Source organism: Saccostrea cucullata, unplaced genomic scaffold (genome assembly GCF_032062105.1).
Source record: "Saccostrea cucullata isolate Sc308-1 unplaced genomic scaffold, CSIRO_AGI_Scuc_v1 ctg1153, whole genome shotgun sequence".
Lineage (NCBI taxonomy): Eukaryota > Metazoa > Mollusca > Bivalvia > Ostreida > Ostreidae > Saccostrea > Saccostrea cuccullata.
Window position 1 is genome coordinate 141072 of NW_026930762.1, and position 18993 is coordinate 160064.

The 18993-nt window shown below is 32.2% G+C and overlaps 2 protein-coding genes across 4 annotated transcripts; one reads left to right on the forward strand and one right to left on the reverse strand.

Moving 5' to 3' along the window:
• Positions 1-2172: 2172 nt before the first annotated feature.
• On the reverse strand, positions 2173-11154 carry LOC134230001 (uncharacterized). 3 transcript variants are annotated; one of them, XM_062711773.1, is made up of 4 exons: positions 11091-11154; positions 10403-10609; positions 9951-10090; positions 9727-9890 (listed from the first exon to the last, which is right to left on the reverse strand). In XM_062711773.1, exons 1-4 carry the CDS (start codon positions 11140-11142, stop codon positions 9816-9818), a joined length of 474 nt encoding a protein of 157 aa, XP_062567757.1. In that variant the 5' UTR covers positions 11143-11154; the 3' UTR covers positions 9727-9815. The 3 variants fall into 3 exon arrangements, with proteins under 3 accessions (XP_062567759.1, XP_062567758.1, XP_062567757.1); XM_062711775.1 differs by lacking the exons at positions 9727-9890; positions 9951-10090 and adding an exon at positions 2173-2365; XM_062711774.1 differs by lacking the exons at positions 9727-9890; positions 9951-10090; positions 10403-10609; positions 11091-11154 and adding exons at positions 2173-2365; positions 3024-3230; positions 3590-3644.
• Positions 11155-16793: 5639 nt separating this feature from the next.
• On the forward strand, positions 16794-18169 carry LOC134230010 (uncharacterized). Its single transcript, XM_062711784.1, has one exon. It carries the CDS (start codon positions 16794-16796, stop codon positions 18096-18098), a length of 1305 nt encoding a protein of 434 aa, XP_062567768.1. The 3' UTR covers positions 18099-18169.
• Positions 18170-18993: the final 824 nt, after the last annotated feature.

The following is an 18993-nucleotide window of genomic DNA, read 5'->3' on the forward strand; positions in this document are numbered from 1 at the left end:
AGTAAAGTCCTATACTTCTTTCATGGCATTAAAGCAATTAAAACAAAGAGTATGAAAAATAATGAAATGTTTCAAAAGACGTGGCCGATATATAAATGAATTAAATAAAGAATAAATATAACATGCATATAGTAAATTTCGAAGGATCGGAAATTTTATTCCGCTATAAATGAAATATATCATATGTTATTAAGTGAGGAACACGTACAATGTGTATTAAACTAATTGGAAGGAATATATAAATTCTCAATAAATGAGAATTCATCAGAGAAAATCACGTGATCAACGAATTTTACTGTACTTTATTCCACATAACCAGGAAAACTTAATTTGTTACAAGCTTAATCTAAAAAAACTATTTTGTAAAGAAATTTTGTAAATAAGTAACATTACTTTAGCTGAATTCAAGATGCATGTTATATTCAATTAACGAAAGCGTCCTTATTTATGCATAAAGATACTATTTTATTACTAATGTAATTCATAAGCTAATGTTTTAACAATGATAGTTTTGTTTGTTGTTTAACGTCCTTCGCAAGATTTTTTCACTCAAGTGGTAAGTAGTCATATCTCTACTTTTTTTAAATCTTGGCTTTTAGTTTGTCACGTGATCAAATCCTGTGAAGCCCGAAGGGCTTCTCAGTAGATTTGATCATGTACCAACTAAAAGTTCATTTCCCAGAGACCTTTTTAACATTTTTGTTTATTACTTATATTTACATTTTAGACGAATAAATTTTGAGTGAAATTGCATTTATTACACGATCGGGCCGCCGTATTGCTATGTTGTGACGCACAATGACCTAGAAGTTGTTTGGTCATTTTTGAAGTAAGTTTACCTCGCTCCAACATTTGAATGTTTACATTCATGTTTAGCAGTCCAGTTCAGGAAATACCTGTATATAGCGAAAGAACAAGGATCGCAGCTGAGAATAATCTAACTATTCCATAAGTTCTTACAATATTTAAAGTCAAAAGCGGCGGTATCGCCTGTTTGAGTTTACATAACTCCAAAGGAATTTCGGGTTAAAAAGGTTAGTGCAGTTTTAGGCTAATCAAAACCTTATTCACATCAAAGGAAGATTTAATTGTACATCTCGCGATTGAAAAATACCCATTTTGTTTATCATTTTACCTATTTCATCGTTATTAACTTAGAAACATTCCAAAACAAGTTGAACCATGACAGAAATATGTAGACAAAATATCACCTCGCTCTGTGATTCGGTCGGGCTATGACCTCTGACCCCCAAATAACATTCAAACAGAATTGAACATATTTTCTCTTCAATAGGTTCATCTAAGAAAGATATTTGCAAATGTAAATATATATTTGGCAATGAGCGATCTTATCAACTGTCAACATATTTAGTGTCAGGAGTAGGTCTCATCTAAACTAACGACCAGTGAAATTAAACGCTTCATGAAAGCTGCTGTAAATTCGTTAAGAATCCCAAAGAAATATATTCACTAAAATGTTTGAAATTTACAGCTGCTCATGAGCAGGTGGATTTCAAAGAACAAAGATAATATGATGGGCATCGAAAATGGGTATCTTCCTTGGTGACCAGGAATTACAACAACCAATTTACTGTTTGCCAAAATTCAACAAATTATATCTGATGATGTTTGATTGACTTAAAGACACATATATGTAGCAAAACTGGTATACATAATTTAGGGGGATAGTTTACACTATTTTACAGAAACATTTGACAGAAAAAAAACTTATTACTCAATGGTCAACGTATGAGCTAATGAGGCCCAATATGCTGCAAATGTCGTGCGCATCTGTCTCTGTGTCTGACGCTGAGGAAGCCAAATATGCACGTAAATCTCGTGCGGCTGCCTTTGTGTTTGACGTCAGTGGGCAAGGACTATTGAAATTGGCATGAGAGTAACTTAAAACTATGTCTACATTTTTAAAGTTTAAATCTGCAATTTTATTTCCCAATGAAATGGAAATATAAGGAATCACTGTGTAGTTAGTATAGTATGCCAGGGACATCAACGATAGTGGGAAACATGGGATAATTTGCATAACGGGCGACTAACTATATACTAAATAACTATTAAGCATATACTAACTAGACAGTGATTCCTTAATTCAAAACATTAAAAATGCCACAGAAATTTAAACTTTATATCACTTTCTAATTATTGAACTCTGTGTTACTTTCTAGTAATTTATTCAATTTACATATCATTCATTTTTACAAAACAGCATTGCAAAGAAGCTCCTTGTTGTAGCCGACGTAGGTTGTAGAGACACTTCCGGTGGCGAAGCAGTTACAGGAGTTGATGTTGTCGATGCATTTTGTGCCCTCTCCGACCTTGTAGATTTTTCCATAAATAGAACAGGTTTCTATGAAAATGAAATGGAAAATTTATTTTGATAAGTAAATTAAAATAGTGTTCAAAATAAAAACATGCGTTGCAACAGCATTGATTTCAAGCATTAAAAGAGCGAAAATATCATGTTATAATGTATAATAGTATAATTTTAGTTGGGACGTATTACGTATTATAAACCTGAAACGAAGCGTTAGAAGAGAAATTCAAAAGCGTAATTTTTTACAATCAAGATTAAGGTCAGACGACATGTTCCTCAAATATATGTCCTGTATCTCTTGGTAATATATATAAAATTGTTCATAGTTGTCATTTTCTTCTGATTTCTACATTGTTTTCAAAATGTTTTTAAATATAATGACACAAAAAAAAATTGTGTTATAGGCCATTTAGAAAATTACCGATAAAGGTTATATTTGAAATATGACCTTATAGTATTTTGGCCAAATGCCAGGTAAGGTACCCTAATTTTTTATGAGGAATCTTGTTTAAGTACCTATACTTCAGGGACAAATTCTTAGGAGAAAATATATATATTTGAGGAACATGTCGTCTGGCCTTAAAGAATGATTTAATCAAAAATTAAAGTTATTCCCGTGATCTCAATTTCCACAACATGCACTACATGGAAGTTAAAAACACTTCTTTACTAATATACATAGAGACCGTACCTGGACAGAATTGGCAACCGTCGCTTGCTGTTAATCTCTCTTCCTCAGTACACGTGTTTGGTGTTTCGCATTGCCAGCTTTTGCAGTAAAGTAATTCCTCATTATCTACTGTTTCACGCATACATTCCCTCCGAGTTTGATCAACATTTGCATTTCCAGGGTAAACCTCACATTCATAGTATGTAGAAGGTGTGCTAAAGGCAAAACCTGTAATTAAAAAATACACTATGGATTAATTCACTACATAATATTCACAAAATCACCACATCACAGTTTAGATTATGATGCTTATAGTTAAGAATTTTAAATGAACCAAATTTTATCTTAATTCAAAGCGTACACGTAGTCCAGAAGATGGTTTCAAAGAGAATATTTGAAACGAATTTTTATCACCTCTGATGTGCTTTTGACGATTTGTAGTTACAATTTACTCGAAATGGTCTTACATTCAGAAAAAAAAACTAATTAATTAACATGAAGGAAATATCTTATAATAATAATTAAAAACCTTTTATTTATTTTAAATTTAAAAATTACGAAAATGAAGAAAAAATATTTGAACTCACCCAAGGAAATAAGGTAAAGCATGGAACCCAAAATCAAATGATTTCGACTCATTTTCTGGAAAAAAAAATGCATAAAATGTTTGATATATACTTTTTCTAATAAAAGAAAAAGCATTTGTTGCTGATATTTGTGAATGTCATATGAAACAACAAGAGCACTTTACCTTCTACTATGGGAGAGACGGGAACAGAATAATTTTATCCCAGGATGTTCGCTTTTTATTCATTCTGCATGCAAAAAATAAAATCACTGCAGATTTTACAGGAATTTCTCCAAACTGAAATTTTATACCCTTCGGAAGTAAAATTAAAGTGATTATCATTAAATGATGTTTACGACGACACGTAACAAATCATACATTGCAACATGTGTATGATCTGTCACCAAGTTTTAAAAGTTCTATTTTAGAAAGTTCAAAGCAAAGTAAAGTCCCATACTTCTTCCCTGGCATTAAAGCAATTAAACAAGTGTGAAAAACAATGAAATGTTTCAAAAGACGTGGCCGATAAATAAATGAAATAAATAAAGAATGAATATAACATGCAATTCATAAGCTATTGTTTTAACAATGTTAGTTTTGTTTGTTTGTTTGTTTGTTGTTTAACGTCCCTCGAAAGAATTTTTCACTCAAGTGGTAAGTAGTTATATCTCTACTTTTTTTTTAAATCTTGACTTGAACACATACAAACACATTCATTTTTCTTTCATATATTTTATTTTTTGACAAAGCAACATTGCAAAAGAGGTCCCTGTTGTGACAAACCCAAATTGAAGAAACTGCCCCAGTCTGAAGGTAACTTCAGAAGTAAACATTATCGATGCATGTTGTACCTTCTCCGACATCGTAGATGTAAAGGTATAGAATGAAACATCAAAACATTTTTGAGTCTTTTTCTGAAAAAATTAAAAATAGTATATCATTTAAGCATTGAATTCATATTTTTGGATGTCTTCGTTCCTATAACACACCTGGCCGTGCCGACAAATTTGTCGGCACGGCCAGGTGTGTTATAGCATGAATTCAATACTTATATTTACATTTTTTAATTTTTCCTCTTCATAATTGTTTATTTCGGTAATCTTTGATGTGAATTTAGCGCCCTTCAAAACTGTCGTGGTTAATAGATGTAAGAGCTGTTTGTGACGTCCAATGACGTTAGATGACGTTGCAAAGTTAAATGACTCAAACAAACAGTGCGAGGAAAAAAGTGTTGAATTAATTCTTAACGCACATTACGTTAATTTTTACGTAAATTTTTCAGGGTTAAAGTTTTTCATTAAATTGAAATAAAACATTTAAAAATGTCTTGAAAATGCATGTAGTTCCTACTGTGTATTCTAACGCGCGGTGACAAGGTTTCGCGTGTGTTATAGAAATTTGAACGTCGTAGATTTCTAATGGATTTCATAAGGAAAATTACACTGAATGTAAATATTTTTAAATGAATTAAAATGAAAAAATAATTTGCACTGGTGCTAAAATTACTTTTTTTTTTCTAAAAGTCATGAAATTCACATAAAACAATATGTGCGCTGTCTTTTAACAATGGGAGAGCAAGAAACAAAAATTATATCATCAAATGATGATCGATTTTTATTAGTCTGTTTGTGTGAAAAGAAATTTATGCAATTTTTCTAGGAATTTCTACGCACTTGGTAAACATTTATGCCTTTTGGATATGAAATCAAATTGTTATCATTAAATAATGTAACAATTCATTTGATACAACATGTGGTAAATTAATTGAATCGCAAAGGTTTGACACGTTACTCGAACTATAAACATAACAGACTAAGGTTTTGTCAATTAGATCTTTAACCAAGATTAAAGAGGGATGGATCCCTGCTTGATTTGTTAGCTTACTTGAAGACAAAAATTTCAGATAATTCATGTGACAATGGTGTATTGCTCAATGATTCAGGAAAATAACCGAAGAAAAGCTCACGAGATTTCTTTTATTTTAAAAGTTTATCGTTTATTTACCGTTGACATTTTTTGCAATGAATACACGAGACTGATTTTCTGGGTTAATTTTGAGTTCAAATGAATATACATATGTATAACAAATAAACGGGGGAATGAAATTTGATAATTAATCAAAATCATCTATATGTCAAACAAAAAGGCAAGAGAAATATCCTCTTTTCATATAAGTTTTAAAATAAATTTTTAATGATATGATACCGGAAAAAATATAATATACGTTTGTTTATAACATTGGTGCAGTTAGTTGCTAAGAGAATTTCGCCATTATTAAAAGACTCCTCTCCTAAAAAAAATACAATTAAAGCTTATACGTCTCCTTTTTTTATATCACCTTTGTAAATAAAGAAATGTTCAATTTGAATGTGATTTGATAAAATAAATTTAGCTTGGTCAAATAAGGTGTTTCGGTGCTTAATTTGTAGGTAAACAAGATGAAAAACTGTATTTTAAACTGTAAATTTCAATGAAAAATTAAGAAAACCAGTCTTTTAATGACAGAATCCAACCTCTTTGGGAGTTTTTTTCGTATTCGGCAAAGAAAATGTACCCAGACTTTTGCCTACAGTTCTCTAGGACAGTGTATGAAAAACAATATAATTTAGTCAACATTTAATGTATGTTATTTCAAAGCACATGGAAAACAACTGCCATTTCTTTAAAAATCAATATCAAATTACATAATACAAGTTTAAATGTTAAAGTAAATCCTGTTTACTTTTCATATTATTTCAAATTGAATGACATGAAAATACAGTTTATAACATTTTTCTGAAATACAGTTTATTTGTTGCTAAAGCCGATATTAAAGTACAAAGTTTGCAAGAAATGCGAAAAAAAGAAGTGTGTTGAAATTGATTATAAGAGAGAGAGAGAGAGAGAGAGAGAGAGAGAGAGAGAGAGAGAGAGAGAGAGAGAGAGAGAGAGAGAGCAGAGAGAGAGAGAATTACCATTCTGAAGTAAATGTCAATTTAACAGCAACAACATGCGCTAGTGCTTTCTTCTTTTCACGCATAGCTTAAGTCGATATTCGCTAGCCAATTTGCAAGTTTTTTCCCCAATTTTCCATTCCGCTCCCCATGTTTGGAAGTCTTCAAGGTCGTGAGTTCGAATCTCAGCCTCGACTGTCTTTAGTCTATAAAAAATGGGCAGAGACTTTGTCATGCGCTCGGCACCTTGAATTAAAAGTGAAGCGGGACCTTAACTCGGATCAGAACTTAAAAACCGAGGCCCGTGTCAAGATAGACGATGGCATGATAAAGATCCATCACTGCTCAGTGGTTGTAAGTGCCGAGTAAAGGTCAAAATTTGATGCCCATCACTGGTAAATAGTGACGTCTCTATATGACAGGGAACTGTAAAATAGTGAAGGACTTCAAATCAAAGAACACTTTCAAGGCATACAAGACATTTGGCAATGAGCGATCTTATCACCTGTCAACATATTTAATGTCAGGAGTATGTCTCATCTAAACTAGCGACTAGTGAAATTAAACGCTTCATGAAAGCTGCTTTAAATTTGTTAAGAATCCCAAAGAAATATCACTAAAATGTTTGAAATTTACAGCTGCTCATGAGCAGATGGATTTCAATGAACAAAAATAATACATGTATGATGGGCATCAAAAATGGCGACTAGTAATTACAACAACCAATTTACTGTTTGCCAAAATTCAACAAATTATATCTGATGATGTTTGATTGACTTAAAGACATATACATGTAGCAAAATTAGTAGACATAATCTTGAGGGGTATTTTACACTGTTTTACAGAAACATTTTACAGAAAAAAGCTTAGTACTCAATGGTCACCCTGTTTTGAAAAATGAGTGAAAACGACAGCGTGTAATAAAATTTAAACAATTGTTTTTAAAAATCAAAATTTGTACTTTCTAAGTATCAACGTTGGTCTAAAATTCAAATAGATAGTGAAACTTGAATCCATTGTTTAAAACCCTCAAAACAAATTTACAATAAGGTGCACTTGACAAAAACAGCCAAGGTCTGATACTAGCAAAGAATTGAAAAAGCGCAAAGACAGTTTTATATGTCAGTTTCTCAAATATTAGTGATCTTGTTGCTAGTCATAGGAAGCAGTTCAATTTCTGGAGAAGTCTAAAAAGCATTTTTTTTTTAAATAGAAAGGTTTATTAAAAGATGACAACAGAATCAGAAAGTTTAATTCATTACATTAAATTTCTTAATGACAACGTCAAAACCCATAAGCCATGAAAAGTTGAAGAGTTTTGGGGATAAACGGAAAATGTTATATAACACCAACAATATTCGCCAGATCTTACACCCTTTGACATGTTTCATTTTCCAAACTTTAATTAAAAGATAACATTTAAATGAAATCATTAAGGCTAAATCATTGAAAAGCTTTTTTTGTTTCTTTCTGAGCACTGATGACATTTTTTATCAAACAGACCTCGTATCACTTGCCAGCGGAAAGCTGCAACTTTTGTCATATACTTGGTACTTACGCCCATTGAGCAGTAAGGGATCCTTTTTTCTTGCCAGCACTTACTGCGATATGAGACCTCATCGCTTATACATGTACCATCTCATCAGAATTATCGTCTCCACGTCCAACAATGGGATTAAACACTGCGCAACGTGGTCAACCAGAAATTGCAGTTGTACATATTTCTACATATATTTTTCATTAAAAGTTTTAAAACCCCTACTAATGTGTTCGGAACCTTTTATTTTTCAGTGTTTTGCAAATTATAAAACCCGATGAGTTCAGAGTAGCTCTCGCAGTGGCTATGGCGAGAGTTAGCGAGATTACAGCGAGATGGTAACTCATTCGCGGAAATGTGGCTAGAAAGTGACTTGCACGTGGAGACATGGTACACAGAAAAGTTATGCGCGTTTCAGTTTTCACGACCCCATGAAACTGTAAGAATGTACTTCAATCGATCCATATTGAATTCATTCAAACTTAAATAATTATTCTCTGTGTTATAATTTTCAGCATTCATGAATTAAAATTTCTTTTTGAACAAATATTTTTGCTTGGGGACCGGGACTATATTTTTTGGTGTCAGATTAGCAAATGCAGCACCAACATAACTTTGACTGACGAATCAGCTGAATGAGAATTGCATTTTGGGTTACTAAGAAAACTGCAGGAATTTTTAGCTTGAAAAAAGAAAAATCTTATGACGATCAGAAAGGCACAAAGACGATTTTCCCAACCATTTCGTAAATGAAAATCATTTCACAATGGCGAACAATTCATTTGTTAAAGCGATTTGCATCTGTATTAATTCCTTTGTTGTACTTTCGGTATATGCAATTGTCAGATGTATTCCCTGGCTAAAACGCATGATCACGACTATATAGTTATGTAAAAAATGTATTGTCTATTTAAATGCATAAGAAATGCAGCTCGTTTTCCCTACCCTTGAAGCGCTGGTGTTCTGAACTTTATACAAACTACATTTCATTAAACATATTTTTTCTAGTTAACAAGAAGTAAAAAATGCCCTTGACATCTCTAGTGTCTAATCTTTGTATTTTGATCATTTTCTTTTTATTTTGCACTCCATTGACATGATCATATATTGGCCTGAACCACGTGTTCGAAGTAAAATGTAAAACATGTATTTGGCATAAACGTTACTATCCATTCAATCATTGGTCGGTTGCTGGTGGTAGGATCCTCTTGTGCACATTTAATATTTATAACAATAGCCATATAAGGCAAACAAAGGTTTGTCGGTGTAGATGATACAACATATTTTTTCATCAAAATGTAAAAGAGTTATCTAAATTGGGAAAATTTTTAAATAAAGCTACTGCTCAACGAAATTCTAATTTGTAATTTCTATTGATATTTATATCCTTTGTGTATTTTTGTATATAATATTTATTCTGTACTCTTTATCATGTCTATATGCTGTATAAAATCTGATGAGCCTTTGGCTTAAAGAATAAAGAAAGAAGGGTGGTGTATCAAATACCCTGATTTACTGTATTTTAACCAGCTCTGATTTTCACCGATGTGATAATGTTGTTATTTTAACACCCCCCCCCCATCCCCCCATTACGCCACCCGTTTCCGTTGAAAATCATGAAAGTCTTACAAAAGGTTTGGAAATACAGGATATTTCTTAAAAAAGACTTTAACAATTTCCTTTTTTACTGCCAATTTTATTAATGAAACCGGTTCTACCCTATAACCGTTGAATAGGTCAACCTAAACAACGTGTCTTGAATTTGAATAAAAATATCAATAGTAGGGGTGTTTAAATATGCTACCGAAATGCAAACCCTCTATCACTTTCAATTTTTTAAAAACTCTGTACTACTGTATTACTTTCTAGTTATTTATTAAAGTAAAATATTCTTAATTTCCCATAGCAACATTGCAGAAGAGCTCTTTGTTGTACCCAACTAAGGTAGTTAAGATCCCTCCGGTCGCTAAGCAGCTACAGGAGTTGGTGTTATCGATGCATGTTGTGCCGTCTCCAACCTGGTAGATTTTTCCATAAATAGAACAGGTTTCTATTGTAAGAAAAAAAATATTTTGGTAAATAAATTAAGATTGGGTTCAAAATCAAAACATGCGTTGCAACATCATTGATTTCAAGCATTCAAAGAGAGAAAATACCATGTTATACTGTATACTAGTAATCTTAGTTGGGACGTATTACGTATTATAAACCTGAAACGAAGCGTTAAAAGAGAAATTCAAAAGCGTAATTTTTTACAATGATTTGATTAAAAATTAAAGTTATTCCCGTGATCTAAATTTACACAACATGCACTGCATGGAAGTTAAAAACACTTCTCTCTTAATATACATAGAGAGCATACCTGGACAGAATTGGCAACCGTCGCTTGCTGTTAATCTCTCTTCCTCAGTACACATGTCTGGTGTTTCGCATTGCCAGCTTTTGCAGTAAAGTAATTCCTCATCATCTACTGTTTCACGCATACATTCCCTCCGAGTTTGATCAACATTTGCATTTCCAGGGTAAACCTCACATTCAAAGTATGTAGAAGGTGTGCTAAAGGCAAAACCTGTAATTAAAAAAATACACTGTGGATTATTTTACTAAATAATACTCACAAATTCACCACAGTTTAGATTGTGATACTTTGCAGTTAAGAAATTTTAATGGTGCTGTTTTTTAAACTAAGATTTATTTCAATTAAAAGCATACATGGGTTCCAGTATTCACTTTAGAAATGTGGATAGGCTTTAATACCTGGTATGTAGGCGAAAGCCTGTCCACTTCTCTAAAGAGAATAGGGGCCAACAAGATGGTTCCAAACTAACTAAACAACTTGAAGGATCTTTTGACATATCTACATTTCTCTGTGATTTTCTAAAAGGATATTGTGATTGCAGTTTAATTCAATAACTCGGAAAATTAATAATTTAAAACTACTTGTCTGAGATTAATTGAAATCAGAAAAATATCTTACAAATAAACAGAAATCTTTTACTTAACTTTCATTTAAAAAAATACAAAAATCAAGAAAAAAATATTCAACTCACACAAGGCAATAGCGGAAAGTATGGAACCCAAAATCAAATGATTTCGACTCATTTTCTGAAAAAAATTAAAATATTTGATATATTTTTTTAAATAAAAGAAAAGGCACTTGTTGCTGATATTTGTGAATGTCATATGAAACAATAAGAGCACTTTACCTTCTACTATGGGAGCGACGGGAACAGAATAATTTTATCCCACGATGTTCGCTTGTTACTCATTCTGCATGCCAAAAAAGTACTGCAGATTTTCCAGGAATTCAGCCATTGACATTTTATACCCTTCGGAAGTAAAATTAAAGTGATTATCATTAAATGATGTTTACGATGAAACGTAACATATCATACACTGCAACATGTGTATGATCTGACACCAAAGTTTAAAAGTACCATTTTTAGATTATGCAAAGCAAAATAAAGTCCCTAACTTATTTCACGGCATTTAAGCAATTAAAACACAGAGTATGAAAATTATGAGATGTTTAAAAGACGTGGCCGATTTTTAAATGGCAAAAACAAAGATGCTTTTAGTGAAGATAGTGAAGCAGATAACATGCTTATAGTTAAGTTAGAGGGATATGGGGCATTGTATTCCGCTTTAAATGTTTTATATTATATTGTTATTAAGTGAGCAATACTTATTATTCTAAATGGGAGGAATATATAAATTCTCTATAAATGGGAATGTGATCAATGAATTTTATTACACTTTGTTCTACAGTGATGATAACCAGAAAAGCTTAATTTGTTACAAAAGCTTCTTCTTAAAAATATTTTGCAATATTTTACCATAGATTCTATAAATAAATTTTGTTAGTAGTATTACTTAAGAAGGATATGGAGATAACGAACAGTATTCAATATCAAAGTCCATAAAACAATACAAAATAGGAGCAGAGCAAACACGGACCTCCGAAACATCAGAGGTGGTATCAGGTGCCATGGAGGAGTGAGCATCCCCTGCCAACCGACCCGTCGTGTGCTCCTTGTCATGATCGGGAAATAACGGGAAAATCCGTTGTCAATTCAGTATATATAAATAATGGACTAACAATTAGTATGAAAAACGTCAGTCAGCATTTGACTCAATGATAAATTGTATTTGATGACAAGGTCATTGTATCGAACATAGAATTTACGAAATGATGACTTTAAACGAGACTGCTGATATTCTTGTTTCATCAACTTGCTTTTCAATAATTTACGTTGATTTAGAAATTGTTCATACGTAGAGCATGTTCTTGCGTATCGAATCAACTGAGATATAGACACTCCGTATTAACCTTAATTCTTGATGTATATTATATTTTATGAACGAAAGCATCCTTATTTACGTATAAAGATACTGGTTTTTTCTAAAGCAAATCATAAGTCATTGATTTAACTATGATAGTTTTGTTTGCTTATTGTTTAACGTCCCTCTCGAGAATTTTTCACTCATGTAGTAGTCATGTAACTAGTAATAGCTATTCAAAGTCGTATTTTTTAACGAATTTTTAAAAAAGAGCTTCTGGATGAAACACACAAATACATTCATTTTTCTTTGATACATATTATTCTTTTGACAAAACAACATTGCAGAAGAGCTCTCTGTTGTAACCGATCCAGGTAGAAGAAACTTCTCCCGTCTGAAAGCAGCTACGGAAGTTAACATTGTCGATGCACTGAATGTTGTACCTTCTCCGACATTGCAGATTCTACCATAAATAGTAAAGGTATAAATGGAACACAAAAAAATTTTGTGTCGATTTTTAAAAAAGAAATAGAATAAATGTTTTTAAATTTAAAGGTAAAAACAATTTGTACTGTAGCTGAAATTACATTTTTTTCTAATAGAAAATTGCATAAAACGATAAGTGCACTTTCCTTCAACAATGGAAGTGGAAGGTACAAAAAATTATCATCATATGATGATCGCTTTTTAGTAGTCTGATAAAACATACATGCAATTTTTGAGGAATTGAATTTCTAGATAAAGATTTTATGCCTTTTGGATATGAAATCAATTAGTTTATCATTAAATGATGTGTATAACGAACTGTAACAATTCATTTGATGCAACATATGGAAAAATGTATATCGCAAAGGTTGAAAATGTTGTCATTAAGTATAGAGCTCAATTGGTCATAACTTAAGAAACTCATGATAGTAGATAGCAACGATGATTCTTTTCCTTCGACACGTTACTCTAATATGAATATAACAGACCAAGGGTTTGCTGATTGGATATTGACCAAGATGAAAGGGGTAGATGGATTCCTACTTGATTTGTATGCTTACTTGAAGACATAAATTTCATATAATACTGGTGACAATAGTATAATTCAGGAAAATGTAGATAGAAAAGTTAAAGTTATTTCATTTAGTTTGAAAGTTTTTTGTTAATTTTCCATTGATATTTTTTCTTATAAAATTCCAAACACTTAATACACATGGCTGATTTCGAGGGTTAATTTCCAGTTCAAATGAATATACTTATGTATATCAAAACAATGGGGGAATGAAAATTGATCATTAATTAACATCGTCAATGTGTCAAACAAAAGTCTATAGAAACATCTTTTCACATGTAAGACTTTAGTTTTAAAATAATCTTCTTATTAATGAAATGATTACCGAAAAACAAAAATAAGTCTATTAATAACATGGCTCAATTAGTTGGTAAGAAAATTCCGCCGTTATTGAAAGACTCCTCACCTTAAAATTGTGACAATTAAAAAAAACTTGTAATTAATAAGTCTCTTTCATTTATGAATATTTGTATAATTTATGAATAAAAGTACATTTTGAATGGGATTTAACAAAATAATGCTGGAGATGTTCAGTGATAAGAAATAGATATATACGAGTATCATTTTTACTTACAGCTGCTGTCTCTGATGTCATAAAGACTGGAATTTTATCGATCCCGTATAGTTGTACAAAGCACTAACACGTCGTACCTTTCGAGTTTCTTGATTTTGATAAGATGCATTAAAAAAGCTTTTTTGATTCGATTTTTGTAAAGTTTTAAACACAACTAAATAAATATGTTCGATTACAGTATTGAGAGAATAGATCCTAAGTGAAAATTATCTGAAATAAATCTTAATGTTTACATCGCTACCATAAACATAATTTTTAAGTTGGTAATTACAGTAATATATTTTAGAAACTGATACAGGTTTTGCCTGATGTCCATTGTCTCGGAAACTTTACTTTTTGGAAATAAGAACTGTTAGGTAATACTAATATATGTATTTTACTTAAATTTATTTAATGTAATAACCCTAGTTTCGTCGTGTGGTAATTTGCCTGTTGCCATAAAATCAAAATTAAAGTGATGATTGAATCCAAAAAGATAGAAAACCTTTTACTTATAATGTAACATTTATTATTCAGAAAAATTGATTCACTCATAATAAATTAAAAATAGTCCTGCCAAGTGAAATTCTACATTGTAGTAAGTAAAACGAAGAAAAAACATGTATTTCTGTAGGATACAGAGCAAGCCCTATATGAGATTGCTATCAAATTATTATATTTCTCAGGAGAAATTTTACATTTGTCTTTCAAGCACACAAATGTCAACGGAAAAAAACCCAAAGCAATTTTAATATAATTTTGAAATAAAATCGCAAGAAATCAAACCTCAGCTGAATGGTATCCTTAAAAACGGACATTCCCAAATAAATCAAATATTTCAGACAAAAGTATTAAATTTATTAATTGTCAAGAGATTTTTTTCATAAGCATTATTATTTTGTGAGCGTAAAATGTGGTAACCGATTATTTTGACTCGTATGTGTACATTCTAAAGATGAAATTAAACAAAACCTGGAAAAAAAACAAGCAATAATATACCACATCAATTTATTTCCCCATTATTGCTATTATAATATCATTATATGAGCCTCAATCATAAAAACTGGGCCAGGAAAAGGGGTCAGATAAGAATCAAATTTTATTTCATTGAGTGCAAAGAAAATTAATGGTCAAGGTGAACACGATAATCAGGACCAATGGAATAGAAAGTTCATTGTATATTATAGATAAGTATACACCTACAAGCTAGACTCATTTGTTTCCCACACTGTAGGAGACTGGAGATCCAGGTAAATTACAACACTTTTTCCTCGTCTTGAATACATGGTGACAATAAATAGATTTAAAAAATATACTTGAAATTCATTTAAAGACCGTGATTAAAATATCTAACATTTTAAAAAAAACACAAATGTAACTGATTATAAAAAATAAAGGAAAATTTTGGGATGGGGATTACGAACCTGCAGAAAGCCCGATCTTTTATACCGGTATATTGAAGAAATGATTTTCCAGGAAAGCAAACCTCATCATTTACAACTAGATCTATTTAAAAAAAAAGATAACCGAAAGGAAAATAAAAACAATATAAAATCAATTCAGCAATATATATTTATAGTTTCACATTTTTGACAAAGTAATTTAAACTGTATCACTCACCAAATAACGTAAAAGAATATTATGAATAAAACCACCTATGAATGCAATGATTTAAAACAAATTACTATTGTGCATTTCTGTACCATGCGTTTTTACATTTCTATCATCTTTTAATCACAAATTAAACAAGCCTAAATAAAAAATGCGGTCGATTATTTAGATTATATTTTTTCATGAAACAAAATTTTAAAGGACACTCAAATGTCTGTATCCTCACTCATTGTCCGTACAAATAAGGTTCGACACAGGTAATTTTTCCCGATCATGAAAAGGAACACATAGCGGATGTGACCGGTCAGTAGGGGATGCTCACTCATCTATGGTAACTAATCCCAATTTTTATTTTTTGGAGGTCCAAATTAATATTGTTTGAATGGACTTTTGAGCTTGAATACTGTTCGTTATCTCCATATTTTTATAATGGCAATCAAATTTGTCTCAAACTTGTCGGCTTGCCATTTTTGGTGCTTGTTTCCTGTAAATATATTTTCGGTATATTTTACTTCTGTTGGGTGGAATGCTACCGATTTAGCCATTTAAGAGGTACTGTTCACGTTGATTGTTTACAAGAATAGCTTAACAAATTAAAATTCTGCGACGATAATCAAATTACAATTGTGCAAGTAAAAATCTTACATGTAGTGCACAAAACGAAGGTCCCTATATGGTAGATGAGGTTTTTTGATTTAAAGCATAAATTAATTATATATTTGAGGACAATATAGAGATAAAAACTCTGAAGTAAGACTCACATTAATGGAAATAAGAAATTAGAAAACAACACGATGAAATTTCAGAGACAAAGAACAATATTTATGCTCAATAATCCATTAAAACATTACATATTTGTAACACAGCTAAAGCGGGTCTAACCTCTTAAAACAATAGAGATAGGATCAGGTCCCATGGAGGAGTAAGCATCTCGACCTGTCACATCCGTCGTGCGCTCTTTGTGATAGTTGTTTATACGGAAATATCAGTAGATAATATAATTCATCGTATAAAAATCAATCTAACAATAAGTATGAAAAAACATCAGTAAATACTTATCTGTACATGTACTAGTGAGCGAAATTAAGATACTTCTCTCAAATATGTCCATTACAAAAGATAAACGAAATATTATAATCACAAATACCAATTTCACAAGAATATTTATAACAGTTTGCTTCTTCTTAGTCTATCAGACCTATGGTAGTTTTTAATGAAGTTCTTCTTTCCTTTTTCTTAGGTAGACTCAAAATGAGTCTCCATCCGTTCATCATCTGTTTTGGAATAATTACTTGGGCGGCAGTAAATGCTGTAGACCCATCAACGATTACTGACACCCTTAGTCTTGCTAACGACCTGGGAGGATTCATTGAAAGCCAAGACTTTTCAAAAACAGCATCAAAGCTTATTTCTTCCGTCAGCCCATATCTTGGTGTTATCGGGTCCGTTTTATCTTTTGCCTTCAGTTTTTTGCACACTGGTCCTTCTGCAGAACTTCTCGCTATTCAGAAGCTCTATAAAGAAGTTACTCTAAGATTCGATCGTATAGATCATCAGTTTGCTACTATTTCCCGCGAAATCCACTGGGTAAATATCGAGACCCATTATGGTAGTTACGAAAGCACTATTCATGTAGTGGGAGAAAAATATAGAGCTATGGCCGCATCAACAAGTAAAACCGAGTACAACGCTAGGAAGGAATTTTTCATCAACAGCTACAAGCAATATGATGAAGCTGGTGGTAAGATTTACGATGGCGTTATGGGACAAAGTAACCTGTTTAACGGGCCAATTTTCGACGAGGCGATCAGGCATTTAGAATGGGATCGAAAGAAAACACAACAATTTATGCTAGGCGTTACAAAATTACTAATTGATGCAGCAGCAATAGAAGTAGCATATTACGAACTTACAAAGCCGCATTTGGCGTCCTTTATTCAGCATGACTGGAGAGTAAAGTTTGAACATTTGAAAAATACACTGACAACAGCAGACCATAAGCTGATGACGCAATATGGCAGTCAGTTAGCAACTGACGTAGACAAGTTCGTTGCAAACCACGCCCATTCAAGCAATTGTGACATTACCAATCCTCTACAGAGCCAGCTCTCACATAAATATTACTGGCGTAACTGGCTTGTCGTTACCAGTGACCACAACACCGACCCTAAAAAGTACGTGGTTCATGTTTGCCCAGGAATTGGAGGAGTCATTAACAACAACCATGGAAAAAACGTTGTAGTAGCTAGTCTTGATGCCCATAAATCTCATCTAAGCACGACTCAGCAACACGTCATCAACTACGTACACACGACACATACATATCATATCATGCATGGTGGAAAACGAGATGTCGAAAAACGTCTAACCGGTCATCGCAGAAATGATGCCAATGTAGCTTATGGTTCGTTTCCAAACGAGGCCCGTACCTCTTGCCATACCTATGGTTCAGTAGGTGTAATTGACCGCGGGCTTCATACCTGTTTTAGGTCCCCTGCTGCTCACCTTTATACACGTGATGACGGTCATTACTACAAAGTCTACGCTTTCGGATAAATTATGAATTATATATAGTGAGATAATATTAAATTCATGATAAAAGTCACATTCTCTCAAGAAGTTTATTTCACAATGATGTTTGATAAAAATCCTGTTTATGAACAGACTGATGGGTGATTTCAAATGTCTTTTAAAAATTATCCTTCAACGGAAATGATTAAATATCACACACTTTGTAATTCGACACATTTTAAGGTAATGTGCGTAGGAAAACAGAGTATATGTAATAGATAAATGAAATGAAAGATAAAAGTTAGGTGAACTTTGAGCCACAAATTGAATGCAGACAAATTAAGACATTTTTTTTTCAAAAAAGCAAGAATGTTTTATTTTGATTACATGGAGACTTGAAGTCAATGTGTGGCTAGAAACACCAGAGATGGAATCAGGTGCTTGGTAGAGGTAAGCATCTCTTGTCTTTTGGCCACAACCGCCATAAGCAAGGTGTATTACGTGTAGGTACCATTATTAAAAAATATTTGAAACGACATAAATTTACACTGCAAGTGGAAGCTAACTTTCTGTTCGGTCAATATTGTGTCACGACCATGGTAAATAATGATGTTCATTTTTTTTAAAACATGGCTCATTTACTTGATGCTTAGAAGGATTTTTCTTTATTAAAATGCATCGATTTAGGGTCATTTTCCTCTTCCCATTTTGGAGACAACGATCAAAATATTAGATATTTAATTGTTCTCTTTTACTCATAACTGCGATCTATCACTGTTTGTTTAAGACCGTCGTACGATGAATAACGATTGGTTAAAACGAAAGGTTATAAGGATCACCCGAGTAACCCAAGTGTCCGAAAAATGTGCCAAGCAAGCAAGGGACACTTTGAAAGTTAAGGCAGCAACAAAAATATAACCATTTGGCGGTCTTTTTAATG